At 44.2% G+C, this 24,334-nt stretch overlaps 1 protein-coding gene across 1 annotated transcript in view; it reads right to left on the bottom strand.

Moving 5' to 3' along the window:
* Nucleotides 1-21,624, bottom strand: part of LOC109462078 (voltage-dependent calcium channel gamma-3 subunit-like) — a 62,268-nt gene extending 40,644 nt beyond the window's left edge. The window contains exons 1-2 of the mRNA XM_019758580.1: nt 21,357-21,624; nt 20,853-21,207 (exon numbers count right to left, since the gene is read on the bottom strand). Of these exons, the coding sequence (XP_019614139.1) occupies nt 20,853-21,129 (277 nt within the window). The 5' untranslated portion in view covers nt 21,130-21,207; nt 21,357-21,624. The remainder of the gene's footprint in view (nt 1-20,852; nt 21,208-21,356) is intronic.
* Between the last annotated feature and the right edge of the window lie 2,710 nt (nt 21,625-24,334).

Here is a 24,334-nt window from a genome sequence, read left to right as displayed (position 1 = left end):
AATTGTTGCTGGGCGAAGATACCAAATAGTCACTTTTGGTGATATGCTCAGCTATGGATCCGATTATGTAAACATTCACTTGACCTAATGAAATAGTAATACCAGTGATAAACAGAATATATGATGTTCAACTGGCATGATAAGACTGTTTATAAAACAAACGCGGAATCTTATCGAATGGTTCTGTTTTGATGCATGCCTTCATTGTAAATTTTCACTTTTCACCTTGCTATAGATTCTTGAGAGAAATACGGCCTTTCTTGATACTAAAATTCATCTCTAAAGTTGACGAATGAAATGAGACATATGGGACAAATACATGACAGATCACAATGATAACAAAAATAAACCGTTCATATCACAAAATATGGACTAATTTGCATATTTACAGATGATAGATTTGATATTCAATGCAATTAAAAATGAATGTTACTTCTATGAGAGAAAACATTGAACTTCATGTTAGCACAGCCATAAATGTCTTACTTCGCTTTAGAAATCAGTTTTCCCGAAGGATGCAAATAGCACCCTGTAGTGGCATTTTACCTTAAGACCTTTTAGATTGATTCCTTGAGACGGTAAAGAAGTAATCACCCTCTTCACCCCAACTGGTGATGACATTCTAAAGCAATTTCTTGTGCAAACAAGCCTCGCATTGACGGATTGGTCTTTAATTCTATCAACAGCTTTCAAGGTTTGGGTTAATCTACGGTCGATGTGAACGTCGGAATCTGATATTGAATTGGCGGCAAGTAACAGTTTTTTTTCTCTTCGTGCGTTCCGGGAGTGGTTTTGTCGGATTACGTAAGATCCCTGTCAGAATATCTAGGTAGAACATGCGGAACTAGAAAGGTAACATTTGCAAAGCAAATGCATGATGTTTACCTTCGCATGTTACCTTCCTTCCTATGTTAATTCTTACTCAAACACATTCACATGTATGGTGACAGAAGTCTAAATCCCTCTTGCTATAAAATTGCAACATGATGTAACCCAACACCAGTTACCATGGTGATAGATGTCTGGTTCTAGTCATTGACCTTTTGTGTTTGGAACGGAAAAGGAAGCAGAGCAAAATGATATGTTTTGCTTCGGTTAACATGATAATTACTACTAGATAATGTCATTCATTAGTGTATAAGTATTGTGGTATAAGTGAAGAAGGACGGACCGCCTTGGCCGTAAAGAGTCGGAAGATTCTCGAAAACGCACCATCTTATACACCTATTCCTAAAGACCCAGTCACACACTCGAAAACTTCCACCGAACACGAGCTGACCAAGGTTGGCTAAAGTTCGGGAGCAGTCTTACCGGATTTATAGGCTGGGTGCCATCCCCCGTAGTATTCGCCCACTCCCTAATGTCGCTAGCTATCACTGGTATGGGGAATGGCTAGCCTGGGTACCATCCTACTTGTACGCCGGGGCTCCCACACTCGCTTAGGGAAGCGAGTATGGGAGCCCCGTTATACAAGTAGGATGGTACCCAGGCTAGGGGATGGCACACAGGCTACCAGATTTAGGCCACGTCGACCTTTCATTCCATTCATTTCATGTTTGTCAGAGTATATTCCGATGTCACGCTTGTTCCTACGCGATATGCTAATCCACAAGTAATTCGTCCTTTCTGTTACACCAGAGAAGAATACACCTCCACTTTGGTACAGGGGTTTAAAATCAAGAACGTTAGATTGGAGATAAGGTCGCTACTTAAACGAAGCGTGGGAGTCTCAAAGGAACTACTGCTAGTCCAATGATTCGCCCCCCTCCCCCACACAACCTTTAAAGGCACCCAGTGCAGTTTTTAGGGCTTAGAAACACGATTTCTCAAAGCCAATATTCTAGTCATTTATCTACATACTGAGTTGAAACATCACCATCCCAATGTATATTGACCCTCATGGAGCAAAAAATCCCCAAAATTCTGACGGAAAATGGTTACTAGAAGGGCCCTGGGATGATTTTTAGGGTACCACCCAGAAAATAAAGGACTCATCTTGGCGCATGTTTCTGCAGTCTTAAACTCCCAAAGTGTGAAATGCTGATCTAATTGTGCTAATGTAAAGCAGTATCACAAAGAATGCCTTATCCAGAATATTTCCAGTTTTGCTGCCCTGAAATCCCATGGGATTTGTTTCCATTTGAATGAGCAGGGGGGGGGGGTCACAATAAGGCCTCGTTCATGATTGAAATGTGTTCCGGTTTGGCCACGATCCGAATCGAAACGGAATATATTTTTGGCCATTTTTGCGTCCATGATTCAAAACTTGAACCCACACTGGAAACGGTTTCACACCTCGAATTGACTTGCATTTCATATGTATATCACAATTTCTTTGAATATTTCCTGAGAACCCGGCTCGTAAGGCGGAGAGTTTACGCCTGTCCGGGCGAGTGGTCGCTCGTTCCCGACTCATGTCCTCCCCATGGCATAGGCTGTGCCCCGGACGCATCTGGCGCAAACCCCCACGGTCCGCCGCCCCAACGTCCCCGTTGGGCTACCACTCGCTCTCACGCCCAGGGTTAGCCTGGATGCCAGACCCAAAGCACACTGGACACAAAATATCTCAGTGTGCAAGGCTCACTGAGATATTTGTGTCCAGTGTGCTATGGGTCTGGAACCCAGGCTAGCCCAGGGTAGGTTCTAGTACACACTATCCAGTTTCCTCTGAATCTCCTGATTTACCCAAGTCAATATCGGAATTCGAAGTCCCGTTTCCTCAGTCGACCAGTAATTAGAACTCGATGTCAAGATTGTACGATTCAAGTAGAATTTTCGGCAGTACAAGCCACTGCGCCGCAAACTATGACCGACCGTGGCCCCCACGTACCCGGGAGTACAGAGTCGAACCGGAACGATTCGCATCCGCGCGTTCATGATTACAATTCTACGAATGCGAATCGTATCGTATCGTTTCAGACCACCTCGCGAGGTGGTTCAGAATAAATCGCAACGGAACCGGTTTGGAGCGTTCATGTTCCTAATTGAATCGATTTATTTTTTTAAATCGAATTGATTCGCAACAGATATCCAATCATGAAAATAAGACCACACATGCTAAAAAGGGGCGACTGACGAAAAACGCGACAGCTCAGCATCAGCTCACGATAAAACACTATCATCACGTCGGACATTTTTTGCAAATGGCCGCTGCAGCTGCTTTCAAGTGCGGCACTTTTGTGCCGTGCAGATTGTGCAAGATTATTCTTAGCCATTATCTTGTGTGTCAAATTGTGTAACAGCCCTCTATTCATATCGCAAATTAGCCTCCTTTTAGACTTGTAAATTACCCAGTGGGAGATCTTGATTGAGTCGAATGCAGGAATATCTGATTTTGGTACGTAGACCAGACGACCAAAACCGTGTCAAGAAACAGATTTGGCTGCAAGGAATCTGTCAAAAATATGTCTGTGTGATTGTGTAAATGCACCGTGAAGTTCTAGACTGCCGTCTGGGCTTCCTAAAAATACGACGTCCCCGGGTTTCAGTGCGGAGAGGCCGACCGAATGTTTAGCCTGGTATCCAGTCTTACGTGATTGGGGATATTGGGGTGTTCAGGCAGGCTGTGTCTTCGGGGGCTCTAATAGCTTCCCCCGCCCAGTGCAACAGGCCGTCCCGGTAGAATTGTGACGCTAATAAGAGACAGTATGCTTGGGGATTCGGGGAGGGCTAATCAATCTCTCGTGAATGAAAAACACCGGGAAACCTATGTGAGGCGGGCGGGACAGAGCTCTTGCGGCCCCGGCCACGAATCAGACTGGATACCAGGCTACAGAATGTTCGGCACGGCGGCGATAAAACAAAGGCACAGCTGCCTACGCGAGATAACCGTCACGTAGGCAGCGTGTAAAATACCCCGCTCCATCATCACTCAACACGGGGCAAATGTGGCCACCAGGTCCCCTGAGACTTGTAGAAAGCAAGGACAGATCTCAAGCGGGCGGTGATGGCTGTACTGAACGGGCGCTGATCAAAGCCAGACCTGTAGAAGCTACGGGGGTAAAGGAACGATAACAGAGCTACAGAACGGCACGGGATTCATATCTAGTCGTAGCATGGACACACATGCACGGATGTCCTTGCAAATATGATAGAGAAGAGAAGTTTTATTGACACAACAAAAAGTCCAGCGACTTTTGTACGGTCTAAGACTGCATGCGGACATACAGACAAATACATGGGTACAACGAAATTACCCTACGTACAAAGCAATAGATGAGTCAACTATATATAATACTACTTGTTCTAAGGTCTTAACACTCTTTGATATATCTATATATAGTCTTTGTCGGTACTGGAGAACGCTCGAGACAATCTGAATGTTTTTTCTGTACACAATTTCCCTCTATGAAAGGCCATGTGCGAATGGTGGTTATAATATCGATGCTGAAATAATAGCATAGTAATAACATAATGGGAATTGTAATATGAGCAATATTATGTTCTCACTTGATACCTATCCTCATTAAATGTTCATTGTGACCCCCAAATGACAATTGTAGCAGAAACTGTTTAAACATGGAGAATAAATTCAACATTTACGCATTCTCTATCTTTCTCAATACTAATTATATAACCATTTTTTTGCTTTCCTCGTCGTATTGCTTTCTTGCAGGAACCCTATTGCCTGGTATGACCGCCAAGTCTCTTAACGCCACTTAGCGTGGGAGTAATCTGTCTAACTCGGACGCGTTCCCGAAAAACTCAAGCCCCCAAAGTGAGCCGTTGTGCCCTGCCAAAGAAACGTCGATAGTGACCACGATCATCTGCTGACTTGTAACAGCTTGTAACGGTTCTGGTCTAAACGCCGGTGCCTTCCTCGCAATGATCGGTCACCCGTACCGGGCGGACACTTACTCATGTACGGATGGCCTTCTCCTGACGGCCGCATCCACACGCCGCTCCATCGCGCTGTCAAAATCGATCCTACGTAGGGTGGAAGCCATATGGCCCTGTTGAGGCAAGTCAAAAGGTTTCCCCAATTATAATCTGCGCTGCACCCTACCACTTGACGGACACAGCTCAACCGTAATTGCCATAATGTATTAGACGCCGTGTTGGGAGTCAGAACTTTGCTTGGGATTAAAAAGGGAATGGGTGCAAATAAACCACGATTATAGATAAACCACAGATACCTAATAGACATTCGAATTTTGTTCTGACAATAATTCGCTTGTCTTTATCATTTTTAACTGATAAAGCATATGATATTAGGACTGCTATTATCATATTATGCGTTTGTATATCATATTTTTTCATTCTCATGTCCCTTTTTATTTCAAGTTTTGAGTTGAAGTTTGAAAAATCAAATCAGAGTTCGAACGCCTTCTTTTCTACCTGTATTCAGTGGGCCTGTCCTTGGTGCTGAAACTGTTATTATATAATAATAACTCTGCAATAGCTGCAAATCCTGGTCATCATTCCCCTCTCTGACCGAGACGGAATTAATTACTACCAGAATCTTTAAGAAACATATAAAAGGCATAAAGAAGTTATTGCCTGGACAATTTCAGTCAAACCAATGTTTTCAAAGCACTGCAAACGTTTGGAGTCTATTCAGCGAACGGCCGCACCCAAATACCCTCTTTTTCCACATGCAGCTGATGGTATGCGCGAAGCACCAGGGCCAAGGTCTGGGCGCCACCCACCATGACATTGCCGCATTATAGCCTGTCTGTGCCCGCCATGCATGCGGGGCCTTCCTTCTAGCAAGGGGGCGAGTAGATCTAAAAAGGAGCACATCCTCATAACGGAAAGGGGGCAGCAATAGGTGATATGGGATGCGGTAAACTTTGCGTATGCCTTATGAATTTGATTGCCCGCAGAAGCATACGTATTTGTTTTAAAGGAGTGGTTCAAAGCAAGGCCTATGCGACCACTTCTCGGCATTGAACTAGAAATATGAGAGAAACATGGCTATGTCAAGAGATGGCGGTGAACGTTTGATTTGAAAGCCTGTAGATTGTAGGTTGGTGGGAAACACTTGTCAGGGAGGGAATTCCAAAGCTTGGCCGTACGGGGAAAGAAACTGTCACTGTAAAAGTATTTCCATTCGTTGCTGTAACAACTTGTTACTCAACCTATTCACGGCTGACCCACATGTCGAAGACTTGAGTATATGTGGGCTCATTGAATACTGTGAATTGTCGTTTGCAGTCCTTAGGGTCAGCATGGTAGTACAATACTTGAATAGAACGCGTGGATTCCATCAGAGTATTTTGCAAGTCATACCTTCAGGGGTGCCTCTACGGTCGCGGGGATTGAAAGCGGGGCGACATTACTTCTTTAGTTGATGGTAATAGAGGTGAGTGCGTTTCCGTATCGTGTGTGATCTCCCAAACAAAGATATCAGCCTTGGAAGACAGACGTCGCCTCTTGAAGGTTTATCAAAGACGCGCGCTGTCACGCTACATCAAACAGGTGGCCGTGTACGGAGGATAATTATTCTCCAACCCACGAAACTTCGCTGCCACCGGCGGCCTCGCGCCACGTTATCTACGATGTGTCACGGACCGTTTCGTCTCAAAACAGCCTCGGCAAAAGTCAACGCGTCTGATATGAAGATACACAGACCGGCCCCCTCTTTTCAAAGTCAGATGTAGATGGATAGGTTAATTTTCCCGTCTCTTGAGGGACTTGCCGTCCTTTGTTGTAATACCAGCTGCAACTCTCCATCACTGATAGCTTAGCTGGGGGGCAACAGATTCAGCGTACCGGCGTAAGATGTATATGTGCGGGCGGCAGATCCGTACAGAGCCCCGCGGTTTGTTGTCTTTGTCTTCCCCAAGCACGTTGTGAGAGAGAGAAAAAATCGATTAAGCCTTCTAATATCATCACAACCAAGCCCATTTACCTTCCGTGGCAGGTTGATGACACCACAATTACGTTTGACAAAAGCCCTTGTCTAATACAGCAAGACAGCGGTTGTGAAGTACGGGCACTGTACATTTCTCCGCTTGTCGCGGTAAATCTCTATTGATTGGTACAATTTGTATGTAGGCCAGCCTTACTTTCAACCCACCCAATTATGTTCTAACATCCGACCTGTCAGAGCTGCATCTGGGATAAAGGGCCTTTCCCTTCGGTTTAAATAATAAACAGGGAGATCCAGCTATTCTTTACATCCAAGTCCCCTGTGAGGGTCTACAGATGCATACATGGAAGACGAAGGGAGATCGTATCAGCAGACTTTGCCTTTGCACATCTTGGCACGTAGCGTTTGCAGGAGACAGAACGACGCCGTGTGCTGACCTGGAACATTCGCGTTCTGTACATGTAGATACGGGAGAAGATTTTTTGCTGCCTCTGCACACAAGTATACCAATCTACAATGTTTTAACGGAAAGTAGAGCTGTTGCCGTTTACAAGTTGGACATTAATAGACGAAGATATGCTGATTTATATAGACTGGTTGGTTGTCATTGGTCGCAAAGCTTGTACAGCTAGCACACAATCATCCGTACTTTATTTGTATATTCTTGCGGTACAACAGGTAAATCGAAGTCTTTGAATTTCGAATGGAATTGCAGCAAAACATGTCACAAAAACGCCCACAAACTCTATTTTAACTGTCTTTGAAACAGAGACAACAACGAGAGAATAATTCTACCCTACTTGGATGCGTCGTACTTTAAAACCCTTTTCACTTTAGTCTGGGACAAACTACATTGATAAAGAAGGAATCTTTTTACACTTCGCAAGTCTTGATGTCTTTTAAATCATACATTCATGTCTTGAATCATGATATTCACAAATATCCAATTTTGGTCGCTCAGTGATTGCCACCTATTGGAAAGAGGGCCTTATAGTGATAACAACATTCTATAAATCGATCTATCAATCAAATAACATTTGATTTTGATTGTAAAGTAACAGCTGAAAATGGTGTAATGTATCCTCAGTACTATTTTTAAATCATACTTTTATACCTTCAATCATGATATTAACAAATCCATTTTTTTCACCCAGTGATTGCCATTTCTAGGAAAGTGATGACGACAGTCTATAAAATCGATCTATCAATCAAACAACATTTGATTTTGATTGTAAAGTAACAGTTGAAAATGGTGTAATCTCTCCCCAGTACTGTATCTATCACCACCCCTGGCGCTGAAGTGTTATAGCGTGCAGGTCGATATACGTCTTCACCGTAAACTAGTCTGATCCACAGTCTCCGGAGAGTTCTTTAACAGGCCGGCGGTATTTGTCAGTGTTGGGAGCGGCTCCACGATCTGAGAGCCCACGGTGTGTAAAGAATATCGTCCTTGCTAACCTGATAGACGATAATTGTGTGTGAGTTTTGCGCTCACGGTTTGAGAGATCAATGCCAGAGTGGAGGCGAGCGTTCTCACTCACTGGTATCAAGTTGCTGCAATCCATCTTCTGTCGAGGTTTCTTGTTTTTTTTTGCTAGCGGGATTTGCTTGAAGAGTGAGACCAAACTAGTATTCTGTAGTTTTATCTTGAAAGTTCATTTGTGTTGGTAGAAATCATTATGAAGCAAGTTTAAACTGTAATTTCCAACACAACAAATTGGACTCACCCAAATTTTCGACTGTACAACTCCAGTCTTTGTCAAGGAATGAGCAATCCACCGCTTCCGTGACGTCACGCAGATAACACACGTGACTCAGTGAGCAGTGGATCATAGGTTGCAGAAAGTCTGTGGCGCCCCCCGTCTAGTACTGTAGTCTGTCGATACCGAGGATACGTTCTTGTCTCGTTTGCGGCATTAACACTCCCTTTCAACTAGAGATTTGACAGATCTCTCCATGAATTTCATAGATAAATATAGATTTTTACGTGGTGTGTGTTTTTGAGTATCTGAGATCACAATTTTACCTGCTGCATCATATTTCTAAGATCGCTCAATGAACTTCATAGATTTGAGCTATTTTTTACATGGTGTGTGTTGTCGTGTATCTGAGATCATACTCTTACGTGTTACATCACATTCCAATTATGAAGTTAATGATCAAGCAAATGATTTTGGATGCTACCCCTCCCGACCAAAATTATTTGTTCGAACATTGACTTCATAATTGGGAAATGATACAAGAGTATGATCTCAGAAAACACACACCACGTAAAAATATTGCTCTTTCTCTATGAAATTCATTGAGCGATCTATCAAATATCTGGTTGCTCAGTACGGTAGCTCAGCGACCACCGTCTCTTGAAAAAAGGGCCTTGCAGAATATCATAATACATCGCCTCTAAACAGTCAGAGTTTTACCGAAAATCCACATAGTGCCATTAGTCATTCTTATAGCATGGCCCCCTTCACGCGCTATATAGCAACTAAAATGTCCTAATATAAGTTAAAACCAAATTGGACCCCTTTTTCATGGCCGGTATATTACGTTAGTGTGCCCTTTCGACCGATATTGAGCTCCATAATCATCATAAGCGATAAAAATGATAGTTAACATAGCACCATAAAGTAGGCGAATTAGACTGGCTCGTTATATGACGGGCAGACCTGTGTAAATTTAAATCTGAGACGTCGGCGTGCCACTGGGACGGACGCGGCGGCCATCGCTTTGATGTGGGGGCGGTTAGTTAACGACCACCTGCAGGACGGTTTAAAAGCCAGACAGGAGTCCGTGTAAACCATCTCACACCCTCCCTGGGATTTATCGTCACGCTGAAGGACCCTTCTCTCCTTGTCCGTAAAATACAGCGATCGCTAGCTGAGCAACCAAAATTGGATTTGTGTAATCACTGGTTTCCTAATTTGGATATAGATAAGTTTATTGCGAATTCCTGTCCGAAGGCTAATTATAAAATAACAAGGATAAAAGAACATTGAAACGGGGTACAAAATAACTTCAAAATCTACATAAAAGGTAATTGTCTAGAACTATAGCTATGTCTAAAACTATGTCTGAAGGGTTTGACTTCTCTTTTGTAAACCATGGAAGACGTAATGTACTTACCTTTTCCAAAATTTGTGGGTTTTGGGTAGTTCTTTGTGACGCTGTTAAGTTTCAATGCTTTCCATCATAAAATCATATCACAGTAGCAGTTAGAAAATGTATGGCATTTTAACACGTAATGGATGCATCAGGATTTGTCGTACTATTGTAATGGGATAGTCAATGTCGACTCGGGGATTTGCTTCATTTGTTTTTGAGGACTTAACCTTCGATCAAAATGGAAAAAAAAACGAGACAGCAATGATCAAAGCCCAATGATAGAAGACCAAAGAACAAGAGGGTCTGGATTTTAAACATCGCTACAAGTTGTATGCTACTATTATACTGGTGGACTGGGGTACAAAATGACCAATAAACTGGTGGACGTCTCAACTACTAAGTACCTACTACCAGCTCAGAAAAGAACAAGAAATAGTCATGCCTTCAAGTACCGGAGTTATCAACCAAGGATTGAGGTGTTCAAAAACTCATTCTTTCTCAGAGCTATCGCAGAGTGGAAATCACTGTCACCAAGTACAGTAGGGGCATTGTCATTAGATAGCTTTAAACAATGCTTAGAGGTAGAAGTTCAAGGGTTAGGTGTAACAAGTCGTTCGGTGTCGTGTAGCCAGCTGCCGCCGCCCCGCGTGCCTGCGAAGCTGGTGTGTTAGGCCGAAGGGCGGTTATACCGGCTATATATACAGATACAGAAGCTGATGTGTTACGCCGAAGGGTGGTTATACAGATACATAAGCTGGTGTGTTACGTCCAAAGGCGGTTATACCGGCTACACCGATACAGATATGCTGAAGCGGTCGATTTGACGAATCCGGGCGCACAGCGACTTTGAAATTGTGCCGGCACTCGAGCAGAACTCACCACGTTTCTAATTAAATCCCCACTTGATCATTCATCTCCGCCAGCCGAAAACTTGTTAATGAAACGTAACTTTAGTCTTCTGGAACTCATCCTACCGACTAATGCACCATCTATCTTTAAAGGCCTCCAATGCGATTTCAGGGCAGCAAAACTGGAAATATTCTGAATAAGGCAATCTTTGTGATATTGACACATACTGCTTCACATTAGCACGTTGAAATCAGCATTTCATACTTTGTGCATTTAAAACTGCAGAAACAAGCCCTAATTTGAGTCCTTTATTTTCTGGGTGGTACCCTGAAAATCAGCGCAGGGCCCTTCCAGTAACCATTTGCCGTCAGAATTTTGGGAATTTCATGAGGGTCAATATACATTGGGATAGTGTTGTTTCATCTCAGTATGTAGATAAATGACTAGAATATTGGCTCTAAAAAATCGGGTTTCCAAATCCTAAAAACTGCATTGGATGCCTTTAAAATGGCTTTCATAACACCGGTATATGGGATCCAGAAAAATCAGCCAATCTGGATATTCTTGAAGCTATCGGCATAAATAATGCATCATGGCAGCTGGTGAACTTGACTTCTCATCACTTCTCTATGATTATTTGTCACCATCTATGCATATTCTACTTTTCCATTTCATAAGTAATAAAAGGAAGAGCAGATGTCTAATTGTATATCTGCCAAGTTTATGTTCCCGACATCCGCAGGCACCGAGAGAAATTGGACTTGTAGTCGATATAATACGGGTGTCCTTTGAACTGTGCCATCCTGTTGTCAATACGCACTAGCTTACTGTAATTCACTTGATGTTCACGGTAGCAAAATTTCACGGTCTGAGAAAAATGGACATGTTCACGGAACTATATATTCACAGTGGTGACAGGTGCAGGAAAAGGAAAGTCCAGGAATTATTTTGTTAACTGTAATAATAAGTTCACGGTACATAAGTGAAAACAGTGAACTTAAAAGTACCGTGAAAAAAAATCACTTCCAAGTCACATCACTCGGCATGCACTTAGACTTCTCAGGAAAATTTGTGACTTGGGATTTTTGTAGTAGGAAATGGTGGCAGCGCTCTAGGTTTATGAGGTGAAACAAAGCCAGGCCAGGGTTTCCACCCGAGTGCTCCATTTCCGTCTCTGTCTGTAACTGTCGTCGGATTGCGCTTCCATATGATCCTATTGGGGAAAGGCTTTCTTTCTCCACTTTTCCACTGCTAAAGTGCAATCTTCCTCTGTGAGTGATAACTCACTTCTCACACCTCAAGCAAATTATAGCAGAGTGATGCGTGGTCCGGTAAAGTCGTTTGCCGCTTCTGTCATATTTTTTTCCAACGATTTTCTTTTTGTCCGCCTGATTGTTTTGATTTGACAATGTGGTTTCCACTTTTCCACTGCAAAAGTGCAATCTTCCTCTGTGAGTGATAACTCACTTCTCACACCTCAAGCAAATTATAGCAGAGTGATGCGTGGTTGGGTAAAGACGTTTGCCGCTTCTGCCATATTTTTTTCCAACTATTTTCTTTTTTTGTCCTCCTGATTGTTTTGATTTAACGATGTGGTTTAAACTTTTCCACCGACTACTAAAGTGCAATCTTCCTCTGAGAGTGATAACTCACTTCTCACACCTCAAGGAAATTATAGCAGAGTGATGCGTGGTTGGGTAAAGTCGTTGCCGCTTATCTCATAATTTTTCCAACGATTTCTATATTTTTTGTCCGCCTGGTTGTTTCGATTTGACAATGTGGTTTAAACGTTTTCCACCGACTGCAAAAGTGCAATCTTCCTCTGTGAGTGATAACTCACTTCTCACACCTCAAGGAAATTATAGCAGAGTGATGCGTGATCCAATTCGATTTCAGGGCAGCAAAACTGGAAATATTCTGAATAAGGAAATCTTTGTGATATTAACACATGCTGCTTCACATTAGCACATTTGAGTCAGTATTTCATACTTCGGGCTTTTAAAACTGCAGAAACAAGCCCCAAGACCAGTCCTTTAGTTTCTGGGTGGTACTGTAAAAATCAGCACAGGGCCCTTCCAGTAACCATTTTCCGTCAGAATTTGGGGTATGTTTGTTCCATGAAGGTCAATATACACTGGGATAGTGTGGTTTCAACTTAGTATGTAGATAAATGACTAGAATATTGGCTCTAAAAATCGGGTTTTCAAACACTAAAAACTGTACTGGATGCCTTAAAATCTCCTCGGGGCTAACACAGGGGGATCCGGTCTAGTCGTGAGAGGGGGATTTGGAAATCCTGAAAGCAATAAACCAGAACAGACTGCAACAAGGTCGTGTACACAGTAAATCAAAAAACGAGCTGACTGAAACACCGGCGCGTAATTAAATTCATCACGACGGAGCTTGTAACGGTAGTTAACTTCTGCGTACGGAGGTTTCAACAGGTTCTAACGGCGAAGGGACCTGGTACCTAATCTGTACGGCGGAGGCCGTATGCATGCGCGGCTGCACTTAGCCGTAATTGGGCTCAAGGAGCTTTCGATTCGCGCCTCCCCGTTGGGAAATGAATAAAGATATACGGAACGCAGGAGGTTATGAGAGCTGTTTATGTTTGGTGAACCAACAGCCACCCGGTCATCCTAGTTGAGTCCCGGGACATTTGTGTGCCGTTCTTTTGTCCGTGTGCAGCTGAGGCGGTGGCGAATCTCGAATGTTTCCCACGTAAAGATGTAGGCGTGAGGAGCTCTGCCTTATCAGGCCTGCGCAGCGGGTTACCCGGGTTGTCGTCTCGCCCGCGAGTCTTTGCATACCTCAAGACGTCCTCTCTCTGCCCTTCGGCATTTCCTTCTGCTGAGTTCTGCGGATCTTCCATGGATTCAGAGCCGCCATGATTTCATGTACATATTGCGTAGCTCACCCCTAAGCGTCTCTTATTTGTATCGTACTTGTATCTCGTCAGAACCTTCAAACCACTTGTAAGGCATCAATATTTATGAAGTAGTCAGAATAAGGAGCCAACATATCCAAGATCACACCCGTACTCTCTGCCTTTCGGCATTTCCTTCCTCAGTTCTGCCGAGTTTCTGCTGATCTTCCATGGATGCAGGGCCGCTGTGTAACACGCCGCCATTCCACGTACATACACGTAGCTCAATCCCTAGCGTTCTTATTATGTTTACCGAAGGAAAACATGTTGTGTTTGCTACGTTTCTTCTTCTTCTTCCGTTCCAAACACTGACCTCTGATCTTGCCAATGACCTGATTTGTTGACGTCTCTCACCACGGTAACTGGTGTTATGGGTTACATAATGTTGCAATTTTATAGTAGGAGGGATTTATAATCCTGTCTGTAAGAATTAACAGAGCAGGCCATGCGAAGGTAAACATTATGCATTTGCTTTGCAAATGTTACCTTCCTAGTTTGTATCGTACTTGTATCTCGTCGAAACCTTTACGCCACTTGTAAGGCATTGGTATTTATAAAGTAGCCAGAATAAGGGGCCAACATATCCAAAATCACACCCGTACATTGACGTCTTTTGAAATACTGTCCATGCGGATTTGATGAACGTGCAATAGAGAATACGTTCCTCATATGTATCGTACTCGTATCTCGTCAAAACCTTCAAACCACTTGTAAGTCATCAATATTTATGAGTGTAAGGAGCCAACATATCCAAAATCACACCCAGATATTGACGTCTTTTGAAATACTGTCCATGCAAATTGATGAACGTGCAATAGATAATGCGTTTCTTATTTGTATCGTACTTGTAATGCTTCGGTCCCAATTGCGCCGGTGCCCGTCGGGGATGTAGCCCCGGCAGGCCCCGGTCGGGCTCAGGAGTCGGGAGGGCACCGGCTGTCGTGGTCACAATTAAAGTTTCCTTCAGTGGCATTTTATTTTAACTTTTTTCACCCTCATTGGTAGGACCCCGGCAGGTACCCGGTAGATGCTCTGAGAAGTCAGAATTAAATTCTACTCGGGTCCCCACCGGGCCCAAAAATAGCCCGGTAGCCGCGGGGTGTCCGGCGGGGCCACGTAGGGGTCACGCCCGAATGTGCCATGAAACAGCCCGGGAACTATCCGGCAGGGCCCCTTTTTTCAATTGGGACCGAAGCATATCTCGTCAATTCATCAAAGCCTTCAAACCACTTGTAAGGCGCCAGAATCACACCCGTATATTGCAATCTTTTAAAATACTGCCCATACGGATTTGATGAACGTGCAATGGAGAACGTCCACATGACTAATGTTGTAATCATTGCCAATCCTACGGGTCGGGCCAAATGATTATCCGTCATCGTTAGGCCTATCTTACACCGAAATCGGAAGACATTTTCAACTCAATTTCTGAGATTGAAATTAAATAGAGCCGTACATTTCCTCCTATGATGTATTTGGTACCTCGCCGAGTGTCTCTGCCAAGTTTGCCCAGGATAATTGGTGGACGCGCGTTTTTAAGAAAACATATCATGTATCTACGTTAACATTATCGGCAAAGCCCCTTCAAGAAAAACTTAAATATGGTAACGCGAACATAATTCTGTGGATGATATCCGCACGAATTGATTTTGGCAAGATTTCAGGGGAAAGAATTCCGGCGCGACACTTGATAAGGCTTGTTTCCCGGAAATAAGCTGGCACGACTCGTGAAGGCGCTGAGGGAGTGATAGGGAAGAGATGACAGCTGATATATATATGTGGTCTGTAAAACTTATAAAGGGCTCGAAATTCATTTTTGGGAATAGGTGCACTGGTGCACCCAACCTAAAAAATTAGGTGCACCAAAAATGTTTTGGGTGCACCATATGAAACAAAACCTAATTACAGATCTTACTGCTCCTCTTCTGAGCTTGGATCTGAAATGGATTCTTAATATAATATCTAAACTAGTGCTACAACAAAGATTTTAGTATTTTTTCTGACACTTAGATGCCAAGAATATCCTGTATTACTGTATAATTTAATACGTACAAAAATACCTACAAAAATATTTGGGTGCACAGAAAAGAATTGGGTACACAGCTCCAATTTTGGGTGCACTAAGGTGCACATGCACCCAGTATTTCGAGCCCTGTATTATATAATTATAATAAATGGCTGCGAGCTATTTATTATATAATTATAATTATATAATTATAATAAATGTCCATATATATATATGAATGGTTTATTTCAGTTGACACCTCGCAGTCATTTATTTGGCTGAATTACGTACAACTTACAAAATCGTTTACACGTCTCTAACTTAATCGAATCAAAATTATAGGTGTTACACAGGTTACGAGTGTTGGAATTTAGTTTAAAACTTAATATTTGAGTCGACTACTCTTTACCTGCTACCTGAGTGTGCCTCAGTACGCAAAGAAACCTGTTCTAAGTATGAATATAAAGACGTATAAGTATTTGGATCGCGTAGTTTGTTTCATCAGCCGAATTGTTGCCTAGTGTTTCACCGTGTATTGTTGTTGCAACTTGAATTAGGTTTCTTCAATTATGGTTCGACACATGTCACCTCTATATTTTAAAAATCAATCATGTTATCGAACCAAATCGTGGATCTGCAAAATACTAGTAGGCTTGGTCATCACTTTTATATCGTGTACGTAGCCTGATCAAAGAACGAAATCAAGATCGCCGAGTTCTATCAAGAACCGCAAACTAGGCTAAACAGGGCTGTAGCTGCGGTGATGTCGTGTTGCATGTTTTGTCTGTTTACCACAATAGATTGAAACAGAAATGTCTAAATCTGCATGAGCACAGCAGTTAAGATACAACAGACGCCTGACATACTGTGTTCCATATCCGATGCTGTGTTGAATGTTTTGTCAGTTTACCATGACGGAATGGAACAGAGATGTCTAAATAAGGCTGCATGTGCACAGCAGTGAGATACAACAGACGCCTGACATACTGTGTACCATATCCGATGCTGTGTTGAATGCTGTTCACCATAACAGAATGGAACAGAAATGTCTAAATCTGCATGTGCACAGCAGTAGTGAGCTACAACAGACGACTGACATACTGTGTACCGTATCCGTGACAAGCATGTCGATGTTCCCGGTGACAAAAGTCAATGCCATTGCCGAGCGAGAGAACAGCGGTTCGCTGGAAGTGTTATACAGCAGGGATTTGCCATGCTGCCGTCGCCAAATGATAATGGTTTCCTTCGGGGGAGCCAACATGGCTGATGCCGCTTGCTGGAAGACATAAAGCAGAGAGAATACATCGAAGTGATGGGCTACATTCATCATCCCGATGGCTCTAATGAAGGCGGCAAATCCCGGAGGAGCCAGCAAAATGCCACCGGATCATTCCCACGGTTGACAATGAGTGTGAATTCATTCTTTAGTATCGCGTGTCAGCGCCGCGCATATTGGCAACACGGTCCAACCGACGGTCGTACTAACAGGCTCGCCTGCAATCGACCTCTGATTCACTCTCATTCTGAGTCTGCTCATGTTCCCACTCCTTCTACACACACAGGTCTATATTATGTTTTATTAAGGCGATGTTGTAACCCCGTCTGGTGGTAAGGGAAGGCTTTTGACTCGCTATTGGAATCCAATTTGGGTGTGCAAGATGGCGGGGCAGACGTTAAAAGCTATCAAGGTTTTTAATTGCCTCTTTTAGTAACAACAGCGTTTTCGTCTGTTTCGCTGCCTGTTGTTCGTAAATCAACGACAACAACGGGGAGGCAGGGCCATACATTTGTGTTAGATTAACATCATTCTCATGGTTCTCTATATCATTTTGCCATGTGCCGTTATAATTTTGAGATTCGGTAGAAAAATGCATTTTATAACCATAGCTATCAGTAGTATTTACATTTGAAAGAAAATTACCGAAATGTTGCCAAAATGTGTTTCTTAGTCAACACTGAATCATAAACGTTATAGAAACTTTATTGCAATTTCATGCCCGAGGGCTAATTGCAAGAACATAAAATAAATATAAGATATACAGCAAAATTGATAATAATGCTACTTTGGATATAGTTATTGTTGGGTTTGATTTCTTTTCCATGTGCAGTGGAGTATGAAATAACCAACATTTTGCGAGATATATGAATTGGGAGGTGTTAATAGAAATGCATTTTTTTTGTAGGCTGGGAAGGTGAATAAAGCTAGTGAACATTCTGGTGACCATTTCAAATAACTTATCTCTTTCGGTGCTATAATGAGGGCAATGACAAATGTAGTCCATAAACACATTCCACAATCTTGGTTTTCCACCGTGCCGTCAGCAAAACGATTTGCCCGTCATCATCCACACCAGTGTCTGTATCCCTCCGACCATCACCGGCCGTTTTCTGTACCATCAGCGGGGAGGCGGCAATCATTAACCCGGTCTCAAATTACGGATGAAGTGGCCTCTCGGAGGAGGCAGATAAGGAAATGTACGGTACCCGTCTGACCCATCGTTCAGACCCCAGCATGCTAATGCACCACATAAATCACTAAAACTCGTCTGCAATCGGGCGTTTTAAACTCCATCCATTCCCTTATTAACACTCCAGGGGAGGTTGATGTCGGCTTTATGAGCTCTCGGAACGGTTGCAGCGGATTTCGGGGGAGAAATCGCGAAAATTATCTCGCCAGGTTTTGAATTAGGGTCGATGACACAGATGACTAGCCCCCACTTGCCTCGCCAGGTCCCAGTAATCGTTCCATCGGCAGTCGGGCCGAACATGGCCACTTGTAAAGTCGCCGAAACAGATGAGTCAAGCCAACAGTGAGTCTGCATACACAGCGTCGGAACAGGTTTGCTACATCAGCAACTAGGAGACCATCTGTCATCTTCTGTTAGACATCCATCTCCGGTGACTGGACACATATTACAGACTCTCGGCGTGCTGGCGACTGGCAGGCGATATAGATCATTGGAACAAGCGGTCACTGCCCCACATACTGGACATACAAATTATCACTGACTGTATGATACGAGCGTTAGCTACCCGATTGAAATGTGGTGGGGATTCCAACAATCTACTGTTTTGATTGAACCCTACTCTCCAAGCAGAGGTTGATGGGGGAAGATCGTTACCTTTTTATATATGGCCCGTTTTTGTCGCTACCCTCACCTTGGGTTACGCATGGACCCTCCCTGGCCAATGGATACTGCCTGGCCAATTTGATACTGTCTATTTGCCACCCTAGGATCTGCTTGGAGATTAATTGAACCCCACTGTGCCATTGCCGCTTCCGACTAATGTACAGCAGTGCTGTGCAATATGACAGATATGACAGATACATTTGCTTACAATAGTCACCTTGGGGAATGTGCAAAAATCTTGCATCTTCCTCAGAATAGCGGATGCGCCACTGTAAGATTTAATACAAACGGATGTAATACTTCCTACCTCTCCTCTACCTCCTAGGGTAAAAATAGTCTTAAATATATGAACCTGCACATATACACCTGCGGGTATTGTCTAGAATTTCCGTCTACACCCCCCCCACCCTCAGCACCATCCAGGGATTGGCATTCCGAGTACGAAATGTTAACGACGGCCTATTATCTCCCGTGAAATTACTCCTACGATTGACGTTGGCAGTGATATTCATGCGTCCCTAAATATGGCTACGTTCTCTCGACGTTCGGAACGATGTTTGATGGCTCATGGCGCCGTCTCCGGCTCTCGCTAGTACAGCTAGACATGTCCTCGCAGGACATGAACTTACAGACTATATTGCTAATAGATGTATTTTACTGCCATTGCGTTATGGATGGCTTGCTGGTAGTATTGTATCTTGTTAAAAGCTGGGGACGCCGAGGTCGCTGGAAGGATTGCGATAGCTTGGGAAATCATAGAGGGATTTTGTGCCGATGTAATAGATGATCCTGCCGCCAGGCTGTCACTTCAGGCCTCCCGGTGAAGCCATCTATTTCCCGGCATTTCTGCCGCCCCCCATCGCTCAGCGACGTCCCGACAAGTATTAGCACAGGCTCACGTGGGAAGGCGCTTTTATGGAATGAAAACTGGTCATTAAAGTGGTTCGCACCTGATGCATGTTTACCGGAACAGATCAGCCAAATCCCGCGGCCGGCTCGCCCGCTGAGCTCCGACAAAAAACTCGCGGATTTACGACAATGGATGAAAACATCTATGAAAGCCGATTGATCGTTATGGCACCTTTTATAGCGTCTCTGGACTCTTTGCCTCATCAAAAGCTATGAGGCGGAGACTCGCCACAGAAGCGTTTCTAATATGCACTTTGCTATATTTGCCTTTCACACAACAGGATCGGTACAGAGCGTTCATTCATCATCTAGTTAAAAAGCTAGGGAGTGTCCTGCTTTTCACGCACAAGACGTCTACCTGGACCGGACACGGCGTCTAATGGCACCCGGCTGATAAGCCACCCGCGCGCGGGTAGGAAGTTAGATAGATGCGGCGGAAGGACAAAAAAATCACTGCAGACGGTAAATTTTCTCTGCCCAGCTGTTTTTTAACGTAACGAAGCTGACGTTTTTTGCTGTAATGGCAGGAATGATTTCTGAGGGGATTACACTGGCCGTGTTTCCGCCGGAAATTGCACGGCTTTTGTATCGGGCAGACCGGCCGCTAGATTCCAAAACGATTCGATTCTATAAATACGAAATGAAGTCTCTGAGGACTATAACATAATGGGAGAAGGAAAATATAATTCTTAATGTCGAAATAAGTTTAACTTGTGCTCTGTTCTTGCTCTGGCTTCTGAGGAGCTTGGATACTTTGTTTATAATGAAATGTTCAGTATTGCGCAGGCGTAATGGTGACCCGAAAGCTTTGACCCTTTAAAACATGTTTCCTTTGAGGAGTTCATCATAATGGCGGAAAGTGTGAAGGAAATACAGATGCCCAGCCGAAGTGCCTGTGTTCACACCCTGTCTACATCCGAACGCATGCTGATATAGAAACAGAATAGCTATGATGTACATCCTTAGCAATGTATCTGATACCCTACAGATGTCTGCCTGTATTAATGTACTGAATCTCAATGAAAAGTATAATAGAGCTACAGAGACGCCCCCAAACCGCCATGGCTAGACATGCGATAGTTGTACATAAGGTGTGCCGTGAAGTGTCTGTCTCACCTTGCCTCTTGATACATTCGTTCCACAGCCCGGAGTTGGCGGCTAGCTTGTCGGTCCCGTTCGGCCTGGGTGTAAACATGGCTTCCCTAGAGAAGAGCCAGAAGTCCGTGCCCATGGCTATGGCCAGCAGCGCGAAGGACGCGGTAGAACAGACGGTGGTGACAAGCATCAGTGGTCGCTTGCCGCACTGGGCCATCCTGAAGATACGCTCCAAACTTGCCCACCTTCCCACTCCGATGCCTCGCCCCGATTCAATGGCTTGATCCCGTTGGTACATTCAATCTTGTAGCTTCTTGTATCTCCTTCATTAAGGCGAGCGGAATTTACATAACTACGCACCGCCGCTGCACGTCCCCTGGAACGGCACACACAAAGCACACAAGCTTGTCAATCCGTGTCTGGGAGAAGTCTAATCTAAACTCAGGGAGCGGAAACTGTGCACTTCAGGCAACCGCCGCACGCCCGTTCGCCCTTGCCCCTACCCGAGTGTACTTCTGTACTCACGGTCTTCCTGCAGAATCCATCTTCGGATCACCCTCCCCAGACACTGACCATCTTCAGCACCCGGCATCAGCATCGCTCTTCCCGGCCAAACATCCCGGCCTCAACAGGCTTTCACTGTTGCACGGAAGGAAAATTAATTCCAGTCGCAGCAAACCGCTGCGCTTTTTCCCCCTCCGTCCGTGGGCGGGAGTATAAATGAAGAAGGGTTCTTGCGAAGCCCTTTGCCTATCCACACACCTTGTGTGTGTGTGTGTGCGGCGCGCTTGCCTCGCTCGGCACAGCCGAATACAAAATCAGCAGAAGCAGCAGCAGCTAGCAGCGCAGAGCGGCGTTACCACGTGATCCACTCGCCAGGTTGTGTAAAGCTCCTCAGAGTAGGTGCTCCATGAGTAGGAGGGGGAGGGAACCTGATTAGAGGCCTTTGAACTGTGAACCTTGGCAGACTCCCCCTGCTTGATTGCCATCACGGTGAGCCATTCCCCCTCGATGTCCCGGGGTGACCCATTAACGCCGCCCATGCGATTTTCCTCCGGCCGACTTGCGACCTTTTTGCCACCGACACCGGGCGACACGAAGAATGGCTGTCTTCTCTCATTCTTGTTACTCAGTGCAACAGTTCAACCTTCCGATACACATGTAACGTTACAGCTAGGGCCCGATCGTTTTAGCAGAGAAGGGATGCATGTCAAGTGTTGGCTGGATGATGCCGCGTCTGGTGCATTTTGATATTGTGAATACTTATTCGGCAGCAACAGTGCTCTGTAATGTACATTGTTTTTTCATGCCTTAATTACAACAGTCCTGATGCATTCTTAATGATGATTACAAAAGATTATAGATTCCGCCTCGCCTAAAAGATTATGTGCTTTCACGGTCTTTCAAAGCGACGAATGGTTAACGAAGATGGGTCGCAAAAGAGCTCTTTATTAGCAAACGACGGAACATGGCATTTGTTCATCTATAGATTATTTTCTGTTTAGATGTTTTGAAAGTTTTTGCCTTTAACTGTGCAATGAGTAATTAAAGAGGCATTGATAATGTCCATTCAACTTAAACTGAAACCGATGATCACTGAAAAGGACATGATAAGAGCATCCTCTTAATCGTTTTACCAGTTATCACCAGGGCCAATACTCTAACATCCGGATGGAGCTTCTTGTTTTCAATAGCTCTGCACATCATAATTTCTATATTCATTGCCACACATGTATGTAAGATTAAAATTCTTTACCGCATTGCATTTCTCATACAAAGACTCCGTAGCTACAAGGTAGAAACGGAACCAAGTAGGTGATTATCCGACTCACAATGAAGATAAAACCATTAGCTATTTTGTAGAAGTCGGAGGCTAATTGCCTAAATATTCTGGCCACACATAATTCTTCATAAGTGTTATTGGAACTGTGCACATCAAAGGCGCACGTGCCGACACGCTCATCGTCATTCCGTGATGCTCTTCCGGGCTCAACCACTCAACTCAGAAAGTGGCGCAGCAGATGGACAGTAATGTAACGACAGGGAAGCCTGTTACTGCCAAAGACGCAATCCGAAGATGTCAAGGTGGTTTTTGTACGTCATCGACCCCGCATCACGCAGACAAGATAAGTCCGAGAACGACTCCTGTGCGAGTCAAGGTGGTTCATAAATCCGGAGGACATCTTCGCGGCTACGATGGCACATCTAAAAGCTATTTCCAGACGGCGGATCGTCCGGCTGGGATCCAGATTTACTGTATTTGCGCAGCGCTTTGATGCAAAAATGTGGTCTCACAATGAAAAGTCGATATCCTCATATGGAAACAGCGCATTTGCCGTCTTCTGTAAGCAATTTGACAGATCAATATGAGAAAAGTGGTTTCTGCCGCGAAATCCCGTCTGAGCCCTTCCATTGGGAGGAGAACCAACCAAAAAATTAAGTAGTGCCCAACCCTGCATCTACCCAGATCCTTCTAAGTCCTTATTCACTCCGGGTCATGTCTCTCCTGACCAAAAACCGCATCCCCCATCACCTGAATATTCTTCCGCTCATTGGGCCGGATGTACGGATGCGGATGAGCAAAGGTGCCGAGGACCAGATGACCTCTAAAAGTAACATGATGGGTCTCTGTCTCTGCCGAGTGCTTCGACCTTCTGGGTCGATCTTAAATATTCCCTTTCATATCGGTACAACAAATGATCGCGGACATGGGAAGCACATCGCCCCCGGCAAGGACAGCGCGGTTGTCCTATAAACCACTAACTCACCTACCAGCCCTGGAGTGAAAATCAAAGAGTTACAGTCCGACTTTCGACAAGAGATATGCACGGAAAAGTACACGTGGTATCGATGTAACCGGAGTTGCAGGAGCGGTGAAAAGGTTAGGGTGAATGTCAGAGCGGCTCGATCGGGAATGGGAATTTTCTTCCTGAAATTGGGTTTTAATTGGAGCTTAGCTTTGTCTGGGGCGACGGTCTTAGACCGGATCGATCTGGCTGTGATCCGGAGGCTGATTGAGTTCAGCTCGACTTGGGGATAACACGGACATGGTTTTTAAGCTGCACATGATTACATCCGGACGACGATTTTAAAAAACAAAGAGTTAAGCATCAAACGGATGTTCAAGAAACATTCATACAACAAATACTCGAGTTGTACCGTTTGCAAGGACAAACTATAAATTCGTGGGGATAACACGGACATGGTTTTTAAGCTCCACATGATTACATCCCGGCGACGATTTAAAATAAAACAAAGACTTAAGTATCAGAAGCGTTCATACAACATATTCTCGAGTTGTGCCGTTTTCAAGGACAAACTATAAATTACTAGTTGTTAGTAAGAGCAGGTATTCGCAAGAGTAGCCCAGAAGTAGTCAGGAAGAAGCACTGCAGTGCTGCACATGATTACATCCTGGCGACGATTTAAAAAAAACCCAAGAATTAAGCATCAAACGGATGTTCAAGAACAAATCCACGGGTTGTACCGTTTTCAAGGACAAA

This window comes from Branchiostoma belcheri, unplaced genomic scaffold, assembly GCF_001625305.1.
Source record: "Branchiostoma belcheri isolate BF01 breed outbred unplaced genomic scaffold, Haploidv18h27 scaffold112, whole genome shotgun sequence".
Lineage (NCBI taxonomy): Eukaryota > Metazoa > Chordata > Leptocardii > Amphioxiformes > Branchiostomatidae > Branchiostoma > Branchiostoma belcheri.
The sequence above is the reverse complement of the archived record's forward strand: the minus strand, read 5'-3'. Positions and strand labels throughout refer to the sequence as shown.